The sequence below is a fragment of the Rhinolophus ferrumequinum genome, chromosome 26 (genome assembly GCF_004115265.2).
Source record: "Rhinolophus ferrumequinum isolate MPI-CBG mRhiFer1 chromosome 26, mRhiFer1_v1.p, whole genome shotgun sequence".
Lineage (NCBI taxonomy): Eukaryota > Metazoa > Chordata > Mammalia > Chiroptera > Rhinolophidae > Rhinolophus > Rhinolophus ferrumequinum.
Genome location: NC_046309.1, coordinates 12123146 through 12147412, shown reverse-complemented (window position 1 = coordinate 12147412; position 24267 = coordinate 12123146). Strand labels below are relative to the sequence as shown.

At 36.7% G+C, this 24267-nt stretch overlaps 1 protein-coding gene across 1 annotated transcript in view; it reads right to left on the bottom strand.

Annotated features, from left to right (window-relative positions):
• MTPN (myotrophin) overlaps positions 1 to 24267 on the bottom strand; it is a 53609-nt gene that overhangs the window by 12728 nt on the left and 16614 nt on the right. Inside the window, exons 2-3 of the mRNA XM_033098935.1 lie at positions 9284 to 9397; positions 8334 to 8417 (exon numbers count right to left, since the gene is read on the bottom strand). Of these exons, the coding sequence (XP_032954826.1) occupies positions 8334 to 8417; positions 9284 to 9397 (198 nt within the window). The remainder of the gene's footprint in view (positions 1 to 8333; positions 8418 to 9283; positions 9398 to 24267) is intronic.

Genomic DNA, 24267 nt, shown 5'->3' with positions numbered 1-24267 from the left:
TCATATATATCTATGTTTATAGCAGTCTATTTTAAATTGATGTTCACTTGAGTTTGAACACATTCTAAAATCACTACAATTTTTACTCACACCCTTCACATTATGTTTTTGTCATTCTTTTTTACTTTTGTATGTGTGTACCCCTTTATTATAATTAGACATGGTTTTCCTACTTTTGCCTTTTAACCTTTGTATTGGCTTTATAGTTGGTTGATCCACTGTGTTTTACTAAGTATTTGCCTTTGTCAGTGAGATTTTTTTTCCTTTCCTAATTTGTACTTTTCATCTTTTTTTTACTTGAAGAAGTCCCTTTAACATTTCTTACAGTACTGGCTCAGTGGTGATGAACTCCATAGCTTCTTCTTGTCTGGGAAGCTCTTTCTCTCTCCTTCAATTCTAAATGAGAGGCTTGCTGGGTAGAGTAATCTTGGTTGTAGGTCTCTACTATTCATTATTTTGACTATCTCTACTATTCATTATTTTGACTATTTTGTGTCAGTCCTTTCTGGTCTGGAAAGTTTCTGTTGAGAAATTAGCTGGCAGTCTTATGGGAGCTCCCTTGTAGGTAACTGCCTTTCTCTTGCTACTTTTAAGATTCCCTTTTTGTCTTTAACATTTGGCATTTTAATTATGATGTGTCTTGGTGTGGGCCTTTTTTTTTCCTTCCTGTTTTCATTTGGGACATATTTGCTCATTTTGGCTGACTCCCTGTTGTATTTTCTATGTATTACGTTGATCTGCTATGTCTCCCAGTCTTGGCAGAGTGGCTTTATATAGTAGGGACCCAGTGGCACAGTCTGCCTGTTTACCTGAGCCAGGTGCTCCAGGGCTGTCCCTTGTGTGGGTTGTGTGTACCCACCTGGTGTAGTTGAGCCTTGATTGCTTATGCCACATTTGTGGGTGGGATTGGCCCTCAGGCTGGCCATGACTACAGCAGAAAAACTTGTGATGGGGCTGATCTTACAGAGCGGGGGAGTCTCTTCAGCACAGCTCTGCTGCCAGCTGAGTCCACCCTTTAGATGTACCATTTGTGGAGGTGCTTGGGTGGTGCTTTTGTATGATCTGAAGCTGGCCACTGGGTATGCTGGTTCTGAAGCATCTGAGGAGGGGCTCCGGTGCACGTCAAGGTCAGCCCGTTTGTGCCTAGCGTAGGGCCACCTAGTAGTAAATAAAATGATGTGAAGTTGGTTGCCACTTGTGCTATGCTCAGAGGTGCATGGGAGAGGCTATGCTGTGAACTGAGACCAGCTGCCACTAGTGCTAGGCTTAGGATCTTTTGGTGGGCAACACGATGTGAGCTGAGGCCAGCAACCACTTGTATTGGGCTTGTGGCAGCTTAGGCGACGCTACGTTCCAAGCTAACACTGGCCACAGCTATGCCAGGCTTGGGCCATCTGAAGGGAGTTACAGTGCAAGCTCTGACTGGTTGCTGCTTGTGCCAGGCTTGGGGAGGCTTAGAAAGAGGTACAGGGTGTGGCTGAGGTGAGCCACTGCTGTGTGGGTTTTGTGGACCTTTGAGAGATTTTAGGAAAATCTGCAGAGTGAGCCAAGACAGGCTGCTTGTGTGGAAGAGCCGCTGGAAGTGGCTCCGATCGTGTGTGCAATTGGTCGGGGCGCGGTGAATGGGGTTAGCCAGGTTTGGTGCCTGCCTGCACCTGCTGGGGGTGGGGGTGGGGAAGGTCAGGGAAGGCTCAACAAAGGAGCAAAGGCACCTGTCCATGCTTTCCATCCCTGGAGAGAGCTGCCCTGACCCTCCAGCCCTTACCCTGAACCAGTCAATTCAGGTCCTCCCCATATGTTCCTGGTGCTTTTCAAGCTGCTGCCCCTGCAAGCTTACAGCAAGTAAGTTTGTAAACGAGCGAGTTTGTGTGCGGGCCCAAGAGGGATGCCTGGGACTCCAGCAGCCCTCCGTCTCACTTGGATGCCATCACTGCTGGTTTTCACAGCCAGACATTATGGGAACTCCTCTTTCTGTCATCGGTCTTGTTGTGGCTTCTTTTTTATACCCTTAGTTATAGGACATTTGTTTTGCGAGTCTTCAGGTGATTCTCAATGTGGTTGTTCTGTAAGTTAGCTGTGATTTTGATGTGGTCAAGGGAGGAAAGGAGCACAGCATCTACCTGCTCTATTACCTTCCGCAGAAATGTTACGCATTTGATTCCCAATGCAAGCAGCACAATTTGCACCAGACCCTATGAGGACTTGATAATGCTGGTGTCTGAGAGGGGTACTCAGTCTTACCATTAAATGGCTGCCTGCCACCCCTCACCCCACCTTTTAAAATATAGCACAGATAACACATTTAGCGAAAACATCCGTGTTATCAGATGTGGTTTTCTACATTTTCTTAGAAACTAATGTTTTACTCCCCACAGCAATTGTACATTAAGACATTAAAATGTTTTGACTTTTTATAAAAGGAAGGCAGGTGAGTAAACCTCTCATTTATCCTACTCCAAGCAGCAGTTAACTTCAGAGTGGTCAAACAGGTAGGAGGCACTAAAATTAGTGTTGCACAATAATCAGTGGTTATGTATTTTCCTGTTGTTGTAAGGTTATAGTAGATTTCCTAAGGAAATAAAGTCTTTGACATAGATGAAACAGGGAAAGCAAAGTTTCTTTTGGACTTTCCCTCTCAGATTAGCTTAGTATGCTAAACCTCATTAATAACAAATGACAGTTTATACTAATTTAAATATGTTGTCAGTTTATTTTTATAATCTAAGAATAAAACACTATTTTAAAACTAAATTTTTAATTCATGAGATTTTGACTCTCATTCTGGGGTACAACTTTATTCAAAAGAATTGTTTTTATATAGAAAGTTGAGTGGTTATCTTTAAGGCAGTATATTACCATATAAGGGACAGAATATGAATACATACTAGATGACTAAATGACATAGTTTATCTGTCTAAATTCTAAATTATAGCAAACTTAATGTCTTTAAAAAGCGTAAAGATTTAAATATTTCCCCTTGCCCCAAAATATGCTACAGTGGATTATTTAGAAATGGTTTTTCGTAGGTTTAGGGAACAAAGATACTTGATTTTTCTTTTTAGCTACTTGATTTCTTAAATCCATTATTATCAATTATATAAATTATAAGGCATTATATAATTTATAAGGAAAAGTATTAATACTGTGTTTCCCCCAAAATAAGATCTAGTCGGACAATCAGCTTTAATACGTCTCTTGGTGCAAAAATTAATGTAAGACCTGGTCTTATTTTACTGTAAGATGGGTCTTTGATATGATATGATATGTGATATAATACGAGTCTTATATTAATTTTTGCTCCAAAAGACACATTAGAGCTGACTGTCTGGCTAGGTCATATTTGGGGAAACACAGTATAGAAATTTTGATCTGTTAATACTACATATAATAATGGTAATATTACGCAGTGTGTAACATTGAGTATTAATGATACAGGCAAACTATCATTATTTCTCTTATAAAACTCTTTCTTTAACCATGGAAACTAGATTAAGATATCAAGTTATATATGTATCTGTGAAAAATAAAGTTTGGACTTATGACAGTCCCCTGGCTGACAGTATCATAGTTCAAAAGTACCATTTCCTGATTAATGTGTTCCTGCAACACTGCTATCTTTCAGGTATTTGAGATTTTAACAGGATGACCAGCTCAGTTATGAACAATGAAAGCTTATCACTGTCCTGTAAGCTCTTGTTTGGCTACATTAATTAACTTTGCAACAAATAAGTACTAAGCATAGTCTAGCGAAAGCATCCAGAACAATACACACTCATCTTGCATCACTTAGGAAGTATCATTTTTACCACTCAGGGTTGGAGTTGTGAAATGGTGCACTATAAATTCCAAATTAATCATGAGTTAGAGCAGCGGTCAGCAAACTATGGCCCAGAATGCTTGTTTTTGGAAGTCAACTTTCACTGGAATGCAGTCACACCCATTCATTTCTGTATCGTCTATGGCAGCTTTAGAGCCACAGTGGCAAAAATATGACAGCGAGATCATATGGTCTGCAAATGGTACCTGACCCTTTAAGAAAATGTCAACTGACCTCTGAACTACAGGATATTTTAATAATGCCTTTTATATAGCTTATTCCAAAAATTTCCTGGTTAAGTTTTAGAGCGAAGAAAAGGAATCTTATTTAGCCGAGATAATTACAATTCAAAATGACACGAACTTATAGTCTGTTTCTGCTTTGATAAAAACAGGCTAGTCATTAGGCTTGGCCTTTTTACTGGTTGCTGAGCTGTTGTTGCCACTTCTCTATCATGGCTGTCTGTTTCATACTCTCACTTGGACCTTGGGCTTCTTAATTTCTGCTACTGCTAAATTTCCCAGCATGCTTCTTAAGGCTGCTTGTTTTACCTGTTTCATCTATCTGCTTTTCTCTTATCTCTTACCAGTTTTACTAATGTTTTTCATATCCTCTGGATTTGGTAAAAGTACCAGGTGCTTTGATCACTATCTTCCATCTTGTAAGTTATTATTTAACAATTGTGTAGTTTTAGCTTATTAAAAAACTTTAGTATGTGAATAAATCTTAAAATTAAAATACAAAACAAACACTAATCTCTTGCTTACGATCCTTCTTGCATTTCAGTCTTTCCCTTTGGGTTTAATGTGTTTCTTCCTGAAGTGCATCCGGTTCTTCATTTGTTTGTTACTCAGGGGCACTGACCAGTCTGGGCCTAGAACAGCCTTGGATCCGCTCCCACCTTTTGCAACAAATACTCCGTTGCTCATGTTTGTGTGTTGAAGAAATCATTCCTCATCTCACTTGCTTTCTGTATCTCAAGGATACATTACAATTTCTTGTCTAATGAACCCCTTCTTATGGACCAAAGAAAATACTGATTCATTTTAAAAGAAAAGAAAATACTGATTCATTTGAAAAGAAAAGAAAATACTGATTCATTTTTTCTGTCATGGGGGGTGGAGGAGACGGATATCATGGCATTTGCTCCGACCTCAATCTCGAAGTGGACGTCCCACATGTGTTCTCTCCATTTGTTTCATTACTAACTAGCTCAGCAATTAAAAATCACGCCAAATCACTTTTACCTACAGAAATATGCATGTTGCATTTCTCGTAACTGTCTCTGAAGTAATTCTGAAAGGCAATCTTATAAGTAGTAGAAAGAACATGGACTTCTGACTTGTAATCTTGGAACAAACCTTGATTCCATTACATTCTGTTTGACTTCAGGTAGTTACTTAACCTTCCTGAAATAAATGATTTCCTTATCCATACAATGGAGATGACTATACACAAAGTACTTAATACGTATTATATTTTCCACAGATGTTAGTTTCCTCTTTTGCTTTATGCACAATCAATAATCTAATGTTTTAAATTCCTACTTGCATCATAAATTTCATCTTCCATTGCATTACATTACAAAAATATTGTCCATAAGTGACACAGCGTATCACATAGAAGATTGCTAGAATATTTGCAATCAAATGCTTTTTGTTTTTGTAATTTTTCCCTATTAACTGTGGTCATAAATTTCTGGTTATTATTTTGGTGTTTTTCCTAGGCTAATGATATACGAGCTGGATAATATACTAGAAATGTCAATAAATCTGGTAAACTTCTTAAACTACTTTTAAACTTAAAAATTGTGAATTCACAATAATCCATAGAATTCTACTTTTGATGAAACGTAGAACAAACTAGATGTCATAATACAAACATTGATTGTAACTTTAAAAAAATGCACTGGAATAGCCTGATTTTAGCAACTATGGATTTTTAACAGAGCACAATCAATTTCCAAAAAAAAACCCCACAGAACAAAAAAATGTGCCTACCAAAACTATAGGGTATCCATTAAAAAAGCTTATGCAATAATAAAATCAAAGTAATTAATTTTGAAAAAGCAGAACTAAGTTTTACTAGGCTGCTTTCATAAAGGTTATAAAAAATCTTTCATCTAAAATAAATAACAGCTCTACATGGTTACAATTGATCTGCCATGAACAGAGCCATCTCTGAATGTCACTGACTTAGCTACAAAAATCAAGGCTGAGACACAAAAGAACAATATTACAGGCACAAGTAAAAGAAAAAATAAGCTAGTTAAAAGTTATAGGTTAACATATTAAGACCTAATGTACATGCAAATCAAGCCAAAAGATTCTTTAACAATGGAATCTCATAACCACAAGATATCCAAGACCTGAAACATTATGTTTAGGGAATAAGGAATATAGAATGGTTCAGGCCCTCTCTAGCACAATAATTATGTCTTATTTTGTTTGTCCTACAGGAAAGAGGCGTATCAGAAAGAAATATAGTCAGATCTACAGTTTGAGATATGGCTAAAAAGAACATGTTAGGGGCATCTCATTTAGTAAATGACCAGAACCTAAGGATCTAAGCTAAAAAGGATCCCATGGTGGTTTTTATTTTCAGAGAACAAAACCTTTGGGTGGGTAGAAAAGGTCACGGAGAGAGGGGGAAGGAATCATTCATTTCTTTTTGTTTTTTATTCTGACTTACAAGCTCATTTTCTAATTAAGATATAATTGACATATGACACTGTATTAGTTTAAGGTGTACCCCACAATGATTTAATATTTGTATATATTGTGAAATGATTATCACAATAAGTTTAGTTAACATCCATCACCTTACATCGTTAGAATTTTTTTGTGTGTGTGATGGGAACTTTTAAGATTTACTCTTAGCAACTTTCAAATATACAACACAGTATTTTTAACTCTTTCTTTTACTCTGCACTCAGCAGACAGGTTGAGGCCAGGGGAATTAAGTCCACAAGCTGAGGAAGAGAGCTGAGAGGCAAAAAGAAACCAGATCCTGGTCCTGTGGCTTAAGCTCAGCATCAGGCTGTGCTTCAACTGTAGTTATGCGCGTCAGCAGGTCTCTTTAAGCCTGTCTGAGCTGGGTTTAGTCATGTGCAATAAAGCGTCCTAACTACTAACATATTGGAATTCCATAAATCTTTCATGAACTCTAAATCAATATTTGTAGCTTGCGACAAGCAGTTTTTAATACAGTAAGCAACTATATTCCCCCAGATGAAACTATTCAGTAGTTTACAAAGGTGTTTTTTAATCTTTTCATGAGTGTGGGGGAGGAATGGACTGTAAAGAGAAAGACAATGACTAGAAGTCTTTTTGAGCACATCCTACCACACATTCTGAATCCACTACAGTGGCCAAAATTAATAATTCCATTTATTTTGGATTTGGGAGAACTGGCATCACTTATATCAGTATGGTGTGTGTATTGAAAAATTACTGTTGACATATACCAAAAATCCCCATAGAATTAGCAAAACAACAGCTACACATTTAAAGAAATCCAGTAATTGTGTTTAACATGAAGCTACGGGTAAAACACCTAGTTTTGAGGACCTGAATTAACTGCTTCCAGAACAGTATTTTTGAAAAGCTCTCTGTTGTGAGACAAATGTGCTGCCTTCATTCCCAGTTTTTAAAAAATCTTACTGAAGCTGACTCTGTGAAGCATAAAATCCTCTTCAGTCTTAGTTATAATAAAAGTTATTTATTGAGCACTCATGTGCCAGGCACTGTGGCAAAATGCTTTATGTACATTTACTCATTTAATTTCTATTTCTTTTTACAGCAGGGCTTATTTTAAAATGCCAAATGAAATATTATAAAGACTTCCCATAGTAGGCCATGAAATAAGCTTGGTATTAATACTGGTGCCATATTTTATTAAGATTTCTTGTCTCCCAACATTTCCATGTCTTGTCTAATACAGCTAGAATGGATGCAACTGGTTTGTTGGTCCCTGAGGCTGGATTCTGAGCTCCATCTAAGAGCTTATAATAGCAAAGACAGAACACTGGAAACTCCAGATTTACCATGATTTCAGTAACATCAAGAAACCAGATGGCTTGGAGAGCCCTGACTTATAGCAAACTGCCTCTAATCATCTTGCTCAGTCTGTACTACAAGAAAGGAAGTTTACAAATTCCAAACCAGGGCTACTCAAAGTGTGGTTCGTCTGAACATTCTTACTAGTCCATGACATTTTCTACATCAAGTACAACGCTTAGTTCAGCTAACCTTGTTTTTTCCACAGCAAGCTATTCTTGATGAAGGAGACTGTGTCCATTTACATTCTAGCCCAAGCTCCTTACCCATCGCAGACTGGTAACAATTTGCAGACCAGCTATTTTGGACAACAATGTTGCAGACTTCAAGTCTAGATACTACTTCCAGTTTCTGTCTCTGATGCCCAACAAAATTTACATAAATTTAACAACGAAATGCTTAGCTTACACAATCACACAGAAATGGCAAAAGCAGTAAAAAGTGGCAATGGACCTCACCTTGGACAGAAGCAGTTTCACACAGGAAACATGACCTTCGTAGACAGCGGACAGCAGAGGGGTAATACCGTGTTTGTCTGCAGCCTATGAAGTAAGAAATACGGACGTAAGCCCCCTTCCCCACGATTCACTTCCTCCCCTTTCCAGATCTAATGAGGGCTCCTCTGAATATGTTAGTCAACGTTTACCCATTTGCCTTCCTTACGAAATCACTGCACAGCTCCAAGTTCCTAGCCTCTGGAGGGCTGCCAGACGCCCAAGTCCACAGCAAGGTTTCTCCTTGGAAGTCAGAGTGCAAGAGTAGGGCTTTGACCCCAGCTCAAATCTTGGCTCTACCACTTACTGTGGCACTAGTTATTTAATCTCTGTGAGCCTCTACTCCCCACTAGCTTAGAAATGCCAATGAGGCCCTGGAAGGGCAGAGCAGAACACAGAACAATGAAGAGGTAAAAGACTGTCACAGTTGGGCCAGGTGACATGGCGTCCCCTCAAATGTTCATCTTACTTGCTGTCATGGTTACTTCAACATTTCCCCGAACTCTGAAATGCAGAAGCTACAAAAGGCAAGTGGTCAGGAGAGGCCTTCTACCCACCTGCCCACTGACCTTTGTCTGCAAATCTAGTTTCAGTTCATCCTATGACTGCACAGTCCTGTGCTCCACTGGTGACAGCCACTTGCTACCTCCAACTAGTGCTAACTCTCATGGCCAGAACTTGAGAAGCAACAGCCAAGGGGGAAACACCCTCACCATCAGCTTTAAAATGGTGTTTGTTCTGCTTATTCTTAAAAATCCCAAATATTTCTGAGTTACAGAAATTTTGGTATAACTTCAGACTGTATTCTTATTTAAAATGTTGTTTCCACAAGTAACTATTTTACACATCTACAGAAAATAATTACCAAAAGCATATAACAGGAATTTTTTTCTAGAATGACGTTCTTTACATACGTTAATGTCTGCTCCTTTCAGCAGCAGAAATTCCAGGATTTCAAGCTGCCCACAATCTGCTGCATAATGAAGAGGTTTCCTTCCACCTTCTAGTGTCCGGTTGACATCTTCTCCCTTAAAGAGAGAAGCCAGATGAAAACATTTATGTGGATGGTAGAGTGAAGAAGGGATATTTTTACTTTCTTAAAGCTGTGAAGAGTTTCATGAAATAACTGCGTTTCTTACAGAGTGATAAGTAACCAAAAACTTGTAATGAAATTTTGTACGAGACAGCAGTTAGCATATAGTATGAGGGTAATTCAAATCATGATTAGTCAAGCTGAAAACAATATGCGATAATGCTAAACGTAATGACATATAGTACTGTGCTCTACCCCTACGAAGTTCAATCAGCATAATGTCAAGATGTGGCCACACAGGACTAATGAGTCCAAGTACTGGCATTTTACACAGACCACATGACACATATTTTAATTCGCCAAAGAAAGCATCACTACTTTGATGGGGTCAGACATTATCACAGGTAATCAGTATTAGCTATTAAGAATTCACTCATTTATTCATTCAACATTTACTGAAGCCCGATGGTACGGCAGGCACTGTACACAAAGGGGACAGCGGTGAGCAACATCAGACATGCCTTCTGACTGCGTGGCACTTACCATCTCATGCAATCACATGATTAAACACAGAATTTCAAAATATAACTGCTATGAAGGAAAGAAACTCAGTGCTATACAAATACTCATCAGAGGAACACGACTTCATCCTGGGGATGGATGGGGGTATACAGCATCAGAAAATGAACTTAAGGCCTCAGAAAGTAGTTTTCATTCATTAAGGATTAGCAGAGATTCTACCAATAACAAATACAATTACTTTCTCTACTGACCAGCTGCTACAGGTTTGGCACCGTGCTACACGTATTATCTTTAATCTTTAAATAATCCTAAAAGGAGAAAATCTCCATTTAACACATGAAAAGTCTAAAGCTGAAAGCAAGGTTAAATAACTGCTTAATGTTAGTAACAAAGTAGAGGTCTAAAACCATTCTCTCTCTATACTACCTTGTTGCCTCCAATTCAGTATTTGCCCAGAAATTTCAGATTTTACCAAGTAGCAAAATGTCTGAAAGAATGTCTTTTCTTAACTACTATATTATTCACCTTGCTTGGTTTGGTCAACTCTTCAAGCCTGAATTGAGAGGTCCAGGGCCCTATCTATCATTTTACGCCATTACCAGCTGTTCTTTCAAACATACCCTGTATGATGGAGAAGGCAGGTGTGTAACACACGATTACTAGAGACTGGGTCGGCGCTCCCGCTCTACCGCTCACTTGTGGGACCTTAGGCTACTTTCCAAATCTTGGGAATCAAAACAGATCACTGGAGGAGGTAACTCAGTATCTAACACTGCCTGACACAGGGTGAAAAGTTAAAGATTCACTACTATTTCCCTGGATCCCTGACGTTGGCTTATACTGGTTCTAAAATACTATCCAAATCAGAGTAAAGGCAGGTTTCTGCATAACAGCTGAACTATAAACAAAGATGTGATTTAATGTACTATACTTTATATTCAGAAACAAACTGAAATATGAAATAGTAAGGGCAATTTGGTGTACCACCTTAGTGTTTATTCACACTTGCAGAAATGTGAGGCTCTAAGACAAAGGTAGATATTGCTTATAAATGAGTAACAGATAAAAGTAGTTTTCCTTTCATTATTAAGACTTTCTTTCCATTATTAATATTAACTAGGTAGGTCTTTTCAGTGAAACACAGCAAATGCTTGCAGTGTGCAATCCATGAAAAATGGCTTTGTCAAAAAGATATTTTCCTAAATCAAAATATCTGACAGCTTCCTTCCCTACTTCATACCAGCATGCAAAATGCATAGGAAATGGACCTGTTGTGTTTCAACTTTCTCCTTTATCCCTGTAGACACTGGCTTTCTATCTCTTATTTTAGCAGACAGAAAATGACAATACTGGAAAAGCTTTATGTTACTGACAGGAAAGAAAGGGTCCTCTCTGCAGGGCCTCAGCCAAAGCAGTGTTTATGGAGAAATCTATAGTACTAAATGCTTGCACATGAAAAGTAGAAAGGTCTCAAATTAATGATCTTTGTACTTTCACTTTCAGAAACTAGGAGAAAAAAGGTATGTGGAAATCTCTGTACCTTCTGCTGCTCGATATTGCTGGCAAACCTAAAGATGTTCTAGAAAAGAAAGTCTACTTAAAAACAAACTAAATCCAACGTAAACAAGGGGAAAGGACAAAAAAACAGAGAAGGAACCACTGAAATGAAAAACAGAAAAATAGAGAGAAATCAAAAACTAATTCTTTGAGATCAATACAATTGATAAATCTCTAGCCAGAGTGATGGGGGGGGGGGGGAACGTGAAGAGACAAAGGAACTCCCAAGCCCCAGACAGCAAGGCTGATACATTTTACCAAACACTTGAGAAAAAAGCAATACCAATTCTTCATATTACCCAGAAAACGGGAAGCATCCCCACTCATTCTGTGATTCGGATTCTAGACTAGGACAAAGACGTGACAAGAAAAGAACATCAGAGGCTAGTATCTCTCATGAACACAAATTCTAAATAAAATGTAGCAAACTGAACCCAACAATACGTAAAAAGGATAATATACCTTTTGATGTAAAAGGATAATATACCTTTTTAAAAATCCATGACCAAGTCAGGTTTATCCCAGAAATACAAGGTTTGTTCAATATTTGAAAAGTCAGTCAATACAATCCACCATTTTAACAAACTAAAAAAGAAAAACCATATGATCATCTCAGGAGACAAAAAAGAATCTGACAAAATCCAATATCTATTCAAGATAAAAACTCAGCCAAGTAGAAGGAAACTTCCTCAGCCTAATAAGGGGTTTCCACAGAAAAAACCACAACTAACATACTTAATTTGTGAGACTGAATGCTTTTCTTTAAAAAATCAGGAACAAGACATCTGTTCTCACCTCTTCTAGTCAACAATGTACTGCAGTAGGTTCTAGCCAGTGCAAGTAGGCAAGGAAAAAAAGGCATCCATTTTGAAAAGTAAGAGGTAAAACTCCACCAAAATTTACTAGAATAAGTAATTTTAGCAATGTTGCGGGACAAAAGCTCACTATACAAATCAACTGCATTTTTATATACTAGCAATGAATAATTGCAAATCAAAACTAAAAATAGTTATCATTTACAACAGCAACCAAATATATGAAATACTTAGTGATAAATCTAACAAAAATGTGAAATACCTATACACTGAAAACTACCAAACACTGTTGAGAGAAAACAGAGAACCTAAATCAACCAACCAACCAACCAACCAACCAACCAACCAACCCACCCTGTTAGTGCGTTGGAAGACTCAATATTGCAAAGATGTCAATTCTCCCCCAGCAGGTTTTTTTTTTTTTTTTGAAACTAAAGTGACCCTAAATTTCATATGGAAACAGAAGCAATCTAGAATAGCCAAAACAACTTTGAAAAAGAATAAGTTGGAGGGTTAAACTACCTGATTTCAAGAATTATTAAAAACTTCAGTAATCAAAGTGTGATATGGCCATAAAATTATAAACTATTCAACTAATTTATGGTGCTAGAAAGCAGATTAGTGGCTGCCTTGGGGAAAGGGAGCGGGAAGGGCACTAGGAGGGAGGGACTACGAAGGCGCACTTGCGGATAATGGATACGATCATTATCTTGACACTGGTGATGGTTTCAGAGGTGTATACACGCCAAAACTTACCCAATTGTGTATACTTTAAATATCTTCAGTCTGTTGGATTTCAATTATACTTCAATAGATTTTTCTGACATCAAATCTCTGTGGCTCTCTTCTTACAAAATGAGATGTTAACACATCAATATTTGAGGTAGGATGGAGCCAGGGGTGACCAGCAGTACCTTCATGGAGACTTAAAGAGCAAAAAGCTATTTGAGGTCAAGTTTCTTCCCTGTCAGTGCTGAAGGAAAAACTCTTGACTTCTATATACTGTAACTCAACTAACTAGATGGAACAAGAAGTTTTAAAATGGGATAAGAGAGGATCAGTATGAACCCTACTGGGCTGCTGAGATCAAAACAATTGTCTGGATTACTGGAAAAAACCTCCCCACTGGTATCTCAACTTTCAGCGCCATTTGGTTACTCCATTTTTTACAGCTACAGGGGATCTTTCTAAACACAAAACGTGATCGCATCATTCCTTTTAAAAAAAGTGCTTTGATGACTATCCATTGCTCCTAGAGGATAAAGTCTAAACAACTTAGCATGGCTTAGAAAAATCTGGAGGATCTAGCCCATGACCTTTCCAACTTCAATTCTCACGGCATTCCTCTCCCCTGCCCTTTGTTTAGCTAACTCCTAATCCTTCAGAATGGAGCTTTACTAAAATTTCCCCTGGAAAATCATCTCTAACCACCTCAACTTTGAGCAATGTGACCCTCACAGGTGTGCGCCAAGTACCCTGTACTTCCCTCCCTGTGTCGTAACACATAAACATTCTATTCAAACTGACTATCTCTATGTCTGTATCCTCCAGGAACACAGGTCAGGTACCATGTCTCCCTTATTTACTTTTGCATCTCTAATACCTAGTATAGTTTCTGACACATAGTAAACGCTTATATACCGTGTTTCCCTGAAAATAAGACCTAACCAGAAAAGAAGCCCTAGTATGATTTTTCAGGATGCTTGTAATATAAAATAAGCCCTAATGTGTCTTTTGGAGCAAAAATTAATATAAGACCCGGTCTTATTTTCGGGGAAATACGGTAGGGCTTATTTTATATTATGAGGGCTTCTTTTCCGGTTAGGTCTTATTTTTGGGGAAACACGGTAATAGAACCTTTTTAATTGAGGAAATGGTGAAGTCATTCAAGCAATTGACTTGGAAGTCATACGTGACATCTTCCAATTCAAGCAAACGAGGATAATGCATTAGTTATCTAGTAATAGTAGCAGTAACTTGAGATCAATGATGTTTACCGATGCAGGGGGTTGGAACGACAATTTCACCAGGTTTTCAGCAGTCTGGACAGATGGCAACTTCAGTAGTGGTGGTGAAATCAAAAAGGAAGATAATGCTCTATCTAGTTCCTTTCTCCTTACCCTCCACCCATAATCTAGGCATTAGTGACACCACCAGATTAGAAGTTAGACACCTATTCTGTAATCTTGATTCTAAACTTCATAAAACATCACCAGTTAAAGAGAAAAATCTAATCCTCATTTTGTCTCCCACATTCTGGGGACAGAAAAGAGCAACTTTCTGCACAATTCCAAGTCCCTTAGCATTCATTACATGACACTCTTACAATGTTTCTCTTTTTATATTGCTCTTCTACTTTCCATGGAGACTATTTTAAGTCTCTTCTGCTTTTTATAAACCTTAAACTTCTCTATCTCCTCCTCCTCTTTCCTTCTCAGGAGATAACCTCATACCCTTCTTTGCACAGAAGGCTGTTTTCAGACAACTCTCAGGAACTTCTCGCCATCACACCTTCCTGCTCCTGATAAATCCTCTCCTACCTAAAGCCAATCCCTCACCTACGTTTTGGACATTATCCTCTCGTTTTCTTAGAAAGCTTACTCCTTTGTTTATCTCTTTTCTTGCTTGTGTTTTCAATCTTTCCTGCTCTACTGGCTCCTTCTCATCAGCATATGGCATTCATAATTTTTCCACTAAAAAAGCAAACAGCAACACAAAAACACTTCTCCTTGGACCTGACATCCACCTTTTAGTTACTGTTCTCTCTCTTCTCCTTTCATGGCTAAACTTTCCAAAAAGCACTGTCTACATTTACTATCTCCAATTTCTCTGTCCGTTCTAGTCTGACTTCCACCCTCAACACCATACCATAAGCATTTTTGCTGCGGCCCATGACCTCTATGCTGTCAAGCGCAAAGGTTACCTTAGACCTCCCAACAGTGACAAAGTTGATCACTCCTTTTTTTAAACACTCTGCTGGCTTTACTGACACCACATTATCCTAGTTTTCCTCCTATTCTCTGCCTAGTGCTTCGCTGTTTCCTCTCCTGACTCATCCACTTCTACAAGATGTTTAAAACAAATTTTTGGAGTCTTAGTTATGATTTCAGATTGTCATCACATATAATTCAAACAGTTGATAAATGTATGACTGTATGGTTATCCCCATACAGTCTTGTAATAATATCTACATAGAAATTCCTGAATATAGAATTTTGGGGGAATACTACTTCCTTGGGGATAAAGTTTACATGTCTTTAAAGACATCGTCATGTAGTAATACCATGCATCACAGAGTTTGGCAGCAATAACATTCTTGCCATGTGAGTAAATAAGCAGGCGGGTCACAAACAACTCGGCACACGGTTTCTATTTGCCATATACCGTGGAGGTAAAGCAGGATGACAAACCTAACCTGTCATCACATCCAGGCCTGTCTAGCTTCACCTTTCCCTTTTAGCAAGAATAATTTATCCACTTTCATTTTACTCTCCTTCCTTTCATTACAACATGAAGCCTCCTGGTTGTTATTCAACATAAATTTTTATTACATTAAAATTGTATTTTTACCATATTTTCCCTGTAAGTTGTTTTGAAGCTATTATTTTCTCTAAATATGGTACATTCCGGATATGTAACATATTACATATGTAATATTGCAGATATAAATACTAATATTTCATATTTTCTGGTGACTAGTTTAAATTAAATATACTCTCCCCAAAAGCACTGTGGTGAACCATGCTCCCGGTGCCTCTCAAGTAAGAAGGGCGTTCAGATTATGGTGGGAAGGAGAAAGTCCGTGAAATTCTAAATCAAATGGGACCCAAGATGAGTATATGATTACTCTATATTCTAACAACTCTACATTGAACTTCAGTAAGTTGGTGAGTTCTACGTTGTGTGGGAAGTTTATACTGTAGCAACCATTTTCAGCACCCAGTCTCTTGAACTACTTTGTTTTCATTGCCAGAAGGGCAGAAAAACCTATTTTCTTGGTCTAGAATGTAAGACGGGGTGGGGGAACAACTGTAGACGGACATGATCACCAGATGCCTTTAACCCATCAAAGTAAACAGCATGGAAACTAACTGTAAAAGACTTTAGAGGTTATCTACTCCGGCCACTGAGTTTTCAGTAAGGAAACTGTCTGCCAAGCTTAGTACTTCTCCAGTATGGGCAGTAGCAGAGGTAACTAGAGTCGAGGACTTCTGTCTGGTGTTAATTCCACTATTTAATACTACTTCTCTTCATAAAATTAGAACTGAAGTAGGCCATGAAAGATAGGTAAGACTTAGCTAGGAAATGCATTCTAATAGAGGAAGGGGTTCCTAAAGTCTCAAGGGTCATAGCCCCCTTTGAAAATCTAATGAAAAGTGACATGGACTCTTTACCTAGAAAATTGTGTACACATACAAAATAATTTGTGGGCTTTTTGAAAGTCTGTTCATAGATTGTCTAGTGGTCTGTAGATCTCAAAGAAATTATAAAATCAATAATTATATCATATCCATGGCATCAGAAATAGACGAGACTAATTAGATTTTAGGGTATTGTGCTCTTTAAGTCAGCTGTCTTCCAAGGATTTACTCTAAGCCATAGAACAAAAAGGGCTCAGATTCCTGAAGCTTCCATGGACTGGTGGGGAGGAGGAAGCGGATTGGGGGACAATAGCGGATTCGGGGTCATGGGTTTTATAGTAAAATAACACCTATGTTCATATAATACCTGCATATTCATACAGATGTATTTATATGAAGTTTTAGTTTGCTTGTTTGGGATTCTGCTTTTAGACTAAGGGAAGCATGCATTATTCTCTCCTTGGCGATTTGGAATATTTATATATATCACCTCCAATGTCTATGGGCGACTTGTGCGTAACAGTCCAATTTAATGAATTTGTCATTTACGCCATCTTTGTCACATTGTGTAACCTGTTGCTTACCAAAACAACTACCACTTCACAAAGAGGTATTTTAAAAACATTCGAATGTCTGAAAGGCCACAGAATCTCAGTGTTGGAAAGGACTCTGAATGCCATCTAACTCAACCACCCATTTCTGTGTTTGAATCCCTGCTTGTGTATGCCCAACCTAAAACTGAACCTCTCTAATGAAAGGCAACTCAAGACCTTTCTGGTCAGTCATTTCCTGCTTTAAATGCTGGAAAATCACTGTTTTCCTGGTTCTGGTTTGATTCCTTAGGGACACATGAAAACGAGCAGTCCATATTTTCACATTAAATTATTAATTGTGTTTAGCACTCACATCACATTATAACTAAAATTAATTTTTTCTTCTATGTGATTTGCTGTTATTCTGAACTTCAGTTACTGATTTTTCTTAGTATATATGTAGGGCCATTATATTAACTGCTATTAAATTCCACCGTATAACGGTCACCTTATTTTTCCAGGCTGCCAAGTTCTTTCTAGATTTTTATTAAAAAGAATGTTAGTCCTAAGCCTCTCCACCCGACCTTCAGCTGCTCCTCACCTATCTTCATTATCACATAACCTAAGATATTTATAATATAAATAAGAAAATGCTGAAGTATAAGCCCCACCAGTGTTCAGGAAACTTCCTTCAGTTTGCTATATACAGAGGTAGTGTATTTGGACACTACCATGCAACTCGTCTTAAATCCAGTTCATTCCACCCTCATCCAACCTCCTTTCCCATCATCCCCCCAAGCACACCATTGAAACATCCAAATTTCAAGGAACTGTTTGAAATTTCCTTTATCTAACAGTCTAGGAACTGCAAAACAAGACAATCAGTACAGCAGGACTTATTTCTAAGTAATCCCTTCATAAGTGTCACAAACATCACTGCCACCATGCACACATTTAAAAAGTAACACGTTCATTAAATAAAATTTGGAAAATAAGATGTTTCTTCTACCGAGTCCTGCCATCCAAAATACAACCATTATTACTACTGTCTAATTATTTCCCTATGAAAGTAGTTGTTTAAAAAAGTTATAATCACACTATTTATTATTTAACATATGAGATAGCTTGCTATCATTCTTGAAAGCTACATAATGTTTTGTCAAGTAGATATGCCATACTTTACTTAAATTTTCTCCTAATTCTGGATATGCAGATTAATACCAAATACTTTGTAACATTAATTTTACAGAACAGTATCATATTTCATTGAGTCCAAAGCACACGTTTTCCTGTACTTTAACATTTCAGAAATCAAGTCACAAAACAGAAAAAAAAAATCTTAACACTTTGCTTTAGTGAGCGGGGAAGGGTATTTATGGGTTGATCATGTGGTTTATAAAAATACTAATAGTTATGGCCTGTGCCTGGCTTCACTACAGAAACTAATATATGATTGGATTAAGATGCTGGAATGTGAGCTGAAGAATTAGATTATACTAAATTTGGAGAATGTAGAATGGTGAAATTAACAAAGTAAGACCTGGCGATATTATTCTCATGAAAACTGGGTTGGTGTGCCACAAATTTTAGTTCGGAAACTAAATATTAAATAGAGTATCTCATATTTTTAACTATGCAAGAAGATATTAAATAAATTAAAACCAACAGGAACACATCAAACCCCAATGTTAATACTAAATGTCTGGGAAGTTCTGACTACCTAAATTGTGTCTACAAACTTGAAAAGGAAAGCAAACTGGCCTCCAGTATAAGTAACATATTCACAGGGCAACATTCCCTGATATGCCTGTCCCAATTTCTGTGAAAACAAACAGAATAAGACAACTCAAAAAAGCTGAATAGAAACAACAGAGGGGTATAAAAAAACGAATCATACAGCAAATAAAAGGAATATTAAACTGAAAACTCAAGAAACTTAATTTTAGAAAGCATTTATAGCACAATGAAAATGGAATCCAAAAGACATGGTTTCTGTGAAAAAGTAATCTTAAGATGGGAACAAATACACAGAGTGAACAAACTGAGATGCAGGCAGATCAGCAAAGGGAGAGCTGGCTGAGAAAGTGAAACATAGTGAGGAAATTGAAACTGCAGTTGCAAAATTAAAATGTGCATTAAAGTCAGTAGAGTTGGGTGACACTACTCAAATTAAGAAAACTCAGTAAGAATTGAGAACAAGCTTAAGAAACTATCCCCGAATACTGAGACTATAAACAAAGAAATAAAAATGATTAAAAAAAAAATGATCATTATAACGAGTGTGAAGTTAAAACATATAAATAAGACATAACCAGCATAAAGGGAACAGAAATACATCGCTATAAAAGTAAACTTTTTGAGCTCAACAAAAACCTGAGCTTGCATATCATAAAATCCCACAGTACTGAAATTCAATAGATATACCCCCCACCCCCATTAATACAGCTTTGCATTTTCTGTTTTACAAAAAGGGAGGGAAATAGGGAGGGAAGAAAAAAGAGCAAAGAACACATTAATGCTAAAGAAAATTAAATTAGCCTGGTCTCTTATTTTTGACCACTCTACAACAGTGAATTCCAGAGGATGAGAGGGAGAAACTATAGTAATGATATTTGGAGAGGGCTTGGGGATCAGGTATAATCCGCTGAGGAGAGTTACGGACACTCATACCAACTGGAGAATGTGTGAGGTGTTCTTTAAATATGTTGGAGGTAGGCAAAAGGGGGAGAATCTCCGATCTACAATTTGGAGAGAATAAACTGACTTGTGCATTTCACAAGCCAATCAATATTCATGTGAAAAAGGCAGTCTTGCGTATCAGAAAATCAGAAAATACACCACCCATTCTCTTTTGTGGGTGGAAGGCACCAAGGGAGGAGCACCTCAAGACTTCTAGTGCAGTAATTCTTATTTGGGTCTCAGGACCCCAAAGAAGAGTTTGTTTATATGAGTTATATGTATGGGTATTTATCAAATTAGGAATTAAAGTACGAAACCTTTTAAATACTTATTAATTCATTTAGAAATACCATGTTTCCCCGAAAATAAGACCTAGTCGGACAATCAGCTCGAATGAGTCTTTTGTAGCAAAAATTAATATATAATTATATTATGTAATACATATAATTATATAATTATTATATTATACAAGACAAGGTCTTATTAAGTGAAATAAGTGAAATAAGACCGGGTCTTGTATAATATAATAATTATATAATTATATGTATTACATAATATAATTATGTAAGACCCAGTCTAATATAAGACACGGTCTAATATAAGACCGGGTGTTACATTAATTTTTGCTGCAAAAGACGCATTAGAGCTGATTGTCCGGCTAGGTCTTATTTTCAGGGAAACACGGTAACAAATGGAAACACATTACATGTTAACTAAGATTTTTAAAAATAAAAAATAACTATATTTTCTCCCCCAAAGGTGAGAAGGATGGTACTGTATCATACTTTTTGCAAATCTTTTTAATGTTTTTAATAGAAGACAGCTGGATTCTCACACTTGCTTCTACATTCAACTTGTTTTGATACATTGTTTTGGCTGAACTATAGGAAGAAAATTTGCAGATATGTGAATTGAACAAGTAAAACATTTTTAACAGCCTTTTCAGTTAATTATGGATATTCTTCTTTGACACTACCTCAAAACTCAGTAAGTGGTAGTTAAAGTTATTTACAGTGTGGAATCTGAAACTATCGATGAATTTTATACTGTTAAATCAAAATCTATCAGTCTATTTGTACTTTGAATGCATCTTCATGCATGATTTTGTAATGTCATGCATTGGTCATTTAGAAAAATATTGATTTACTGAGTTATATAATCTTCCAAATTTCATTATACAGTATCAAAACGATTACATTTATTGATATTACTTCCGATCTCATCACGAAAGTCTTTTAAGTACTGGGAAGCTGTCAGGCTCAAAATGGCAGAAATAAGTGTTCCAAAATCTGAATTTTCTTTCGAAAGCTCCAATTTTACCATTGGCAAGAAAAAGTTTCAGTTGTTTTCCATGAACTGACAGGCTCACTAAATTCATTTTTAAGAAAATGTCAGCCAAATGTCTAAGACCGAATAACCGAATTTATAGTTTGTCAGTGTTTTTCAAATAAAAATAGGGTTTCATAAAAAAAGTAGTTCAGGTTGCAACTCCAACAACTGCAGATGTGCTTTATGAACACTTTGCATTTCCTCAAACAGAATGTTTAGGAAGCATACCACATAATCAGGGTTTAAGAAAAGCAAATTTTTAGTGCTTCATCAAGGGCATTCTGAAGTGAGTCTGGCATATTTGTAAGTGCACAGGAGTGGCGATTAAGTTCACGATCACTAGCAGTGGTAGTCTGGTGCCGCTGCTGTGATTCACACAGCAGTTTTACTCTTGCTTTCACATCATCAGTAAAAGTGTCATTACAGTGAAAAGAGCAAATAAAGTCCTCCTATATTATGAAAATAGTTTGGAAATCATGCATGGATAAAAGAGCCAGTCAAAGTGTAAGCAGACTGATAGATTTAATGTAACAGAGTAGGAAGTGCACTGACCTTTTGAAAAGATCTCAGGGACCCCAGAGACCTACACTACTTTGAGAACTGTTCCTCTAGTGCAGAGGTGTCCAAACTGCGGCCCGCGGGCCATGTTTTATTGGCCCGCAGCAAATTCCAAAAATATATTTAGTTTACTTAAGTAAACCAGGTGAGGCAATACGTATTTCACCTCGAGTGAGTGGCCCGGCTGTTTGTGTATTTTACCGAATATGGCCCTTGGTGAAAACCGTTGGAAAAAGTTTGGACACCTCTGCTCTAGTGAAACAAAAGAGATAAATTCAAAGTTATGACACAAGAATAGGAAGTTTTGGCATAAAATAATTAATGATGAAAAGGAAAGCAAGCCTTTACTTAAGCAAATATGGTTGAAAATTAGATATAGATGTAAAAAACAGGTCTAGAGAGAGAAGATACACAATTTAACAAGCAAATATAATCACACATTTATATAATACAAAGTAGGTGAGGACATAAGAACCCTACTAGATTCTGTCAGTCACAGTCTTAAACAACACTCACAACTAAATGCTGTATACTGGAGGCTTTTCAACAAATCATGGCATATCCTCAGTGAAATACTATGCAGAATCATTTAAAATGAAGACGAAAATAGCTTATACTCCTTGAATGCTTATTATGTGCCAGGCAAGTACGTTCCAGATACTAACTCACTTACTTATCACAAAAGCATTTTAGGCCGCTATTACTACTATTCTTGTACAAGAAAACTGAGGCACAGAGAAGGTAACTTGCTCAAGTTCTGTATGGCTGACATGGGGAGGTGACCATGCTACTGAATGAATAAAGCAGGTATGATCCCATTTACTTCAAAACCTAAAGGAAGCATATGCTTACATATAATAAAATTTCAGAGAATGTACACAACAAATTTATTAATACTCATCTTTAGAGAACGGGATTATACTCTCACTTTCTGAATTTCATTATTATCTATTTTTTAAAATGAGCATACACATTCCTTTTATAATCAATTAAAGTAACATATATTTTTGTTTTCAAAAACTAAAACCAAAGACTACTGCTTATTTGTTCCCTTAGCAAAACTTAAACTCAGTTTGTTTTCTGATAAAATTGAAGTCCTAATAGACCTAAAAAAGGTGAGTATCTTTCAAGTCATGGAAAAAAAGACGCCAAGAAAATAAATTCCTACAGCTGAGAAAAAGGCAAAATGAAAGTAAATTTAAGCAAAGTAAAATCAAAGCCCAAAAAGCAGAAAATTTAAATTGATCAGTTAATGGCAAACGCGAATAGGTTCAACTATCAAATTTAAAGATAAAGAATGAATTTTGGATTTTGCTATAAACAACAGGCAACAAAAATCCATCTAGAAGCTGCTACTGAAACACACCTAAAAACAAAGTGAGACGAGAAAATGTGAAAGAATGGGCAAAAATATTATCAGGGACACATCTAAAAAACTAAAAATAGTATTAATATATGACAAAGTAGAAAAAAAGTAAATGGTAAAAAGATGTTCATTTTACATTTTTAAGAGGTTTAAGGCATGAATCTTTATCTGAAGAATAGAAAAAAATTTAGAAATCCTGACAAAAACAGCATTACAGTGAGGGACTATCTAATAATAACCTCAGTCTTTGGCAGGTAAGGAATAGCAGGCATAATGATTAATGAGATTAAATTAATATATATCAAACTTGGGACTCTACGGAAACTACATCTTCTATTTCCGCCGAATACTAACAAAGCTTAATTATCACAGACCAAAGAATACCTAAATAATTCCAAAGTATAAAATCTTATAGAACTCATTGCATTCCAATGCAATAAAACTAAAAATACCAAAAGCACAAGTACAACACAGAACAAGAAAACCAAAGGAATAGCCGATAAAAATAACAACAACAAAACACACAAATACACAAGCACACACAACACAGCCAATACTAAATGTCCTTAGTTACTGATGGAGCAAAGAGTAACTCAATACTAGAATTACAGACTATTTTGAAAATAAAGATCAAAATATTAAATTATTATATTAAAAGTAAGAATATTACTTATGGATGGAACTAAGACTGACTGAAACACCAAGCGCACTTTTGAGAGACAAGAAATTAATATGAAATTACATGGCTTTTTAAATAAAGCCTGCCAGTTTTTTCCCTTCACATTAGACTTTGGAAACCTTTATAAGAAAATTAACTTCAGAACATCTGAATTCAAATTCAAAGATCTATTTTGTGCGTTTTGTAAAAATCAGTAACAGGGTTCTTCTAATGCTTGAGGAAAAAAGACCAAATATTTATAACGTAATACATGTGTATATGTATGTATACACACACATACATACACATACACTCCACTACCATTTTCTTTAGAATAATTATTCCCAAATGTAACACTGTTGAAAGTACATCTCTATAAAAATGAATATTAAGAATAGAAACACAAGAATTAACAACATACAGTACTTTCAGGACTATCGGCAGAAAATCTCCAAGCTTAGTTTTAAAAAATCAGCCTTAATATTTT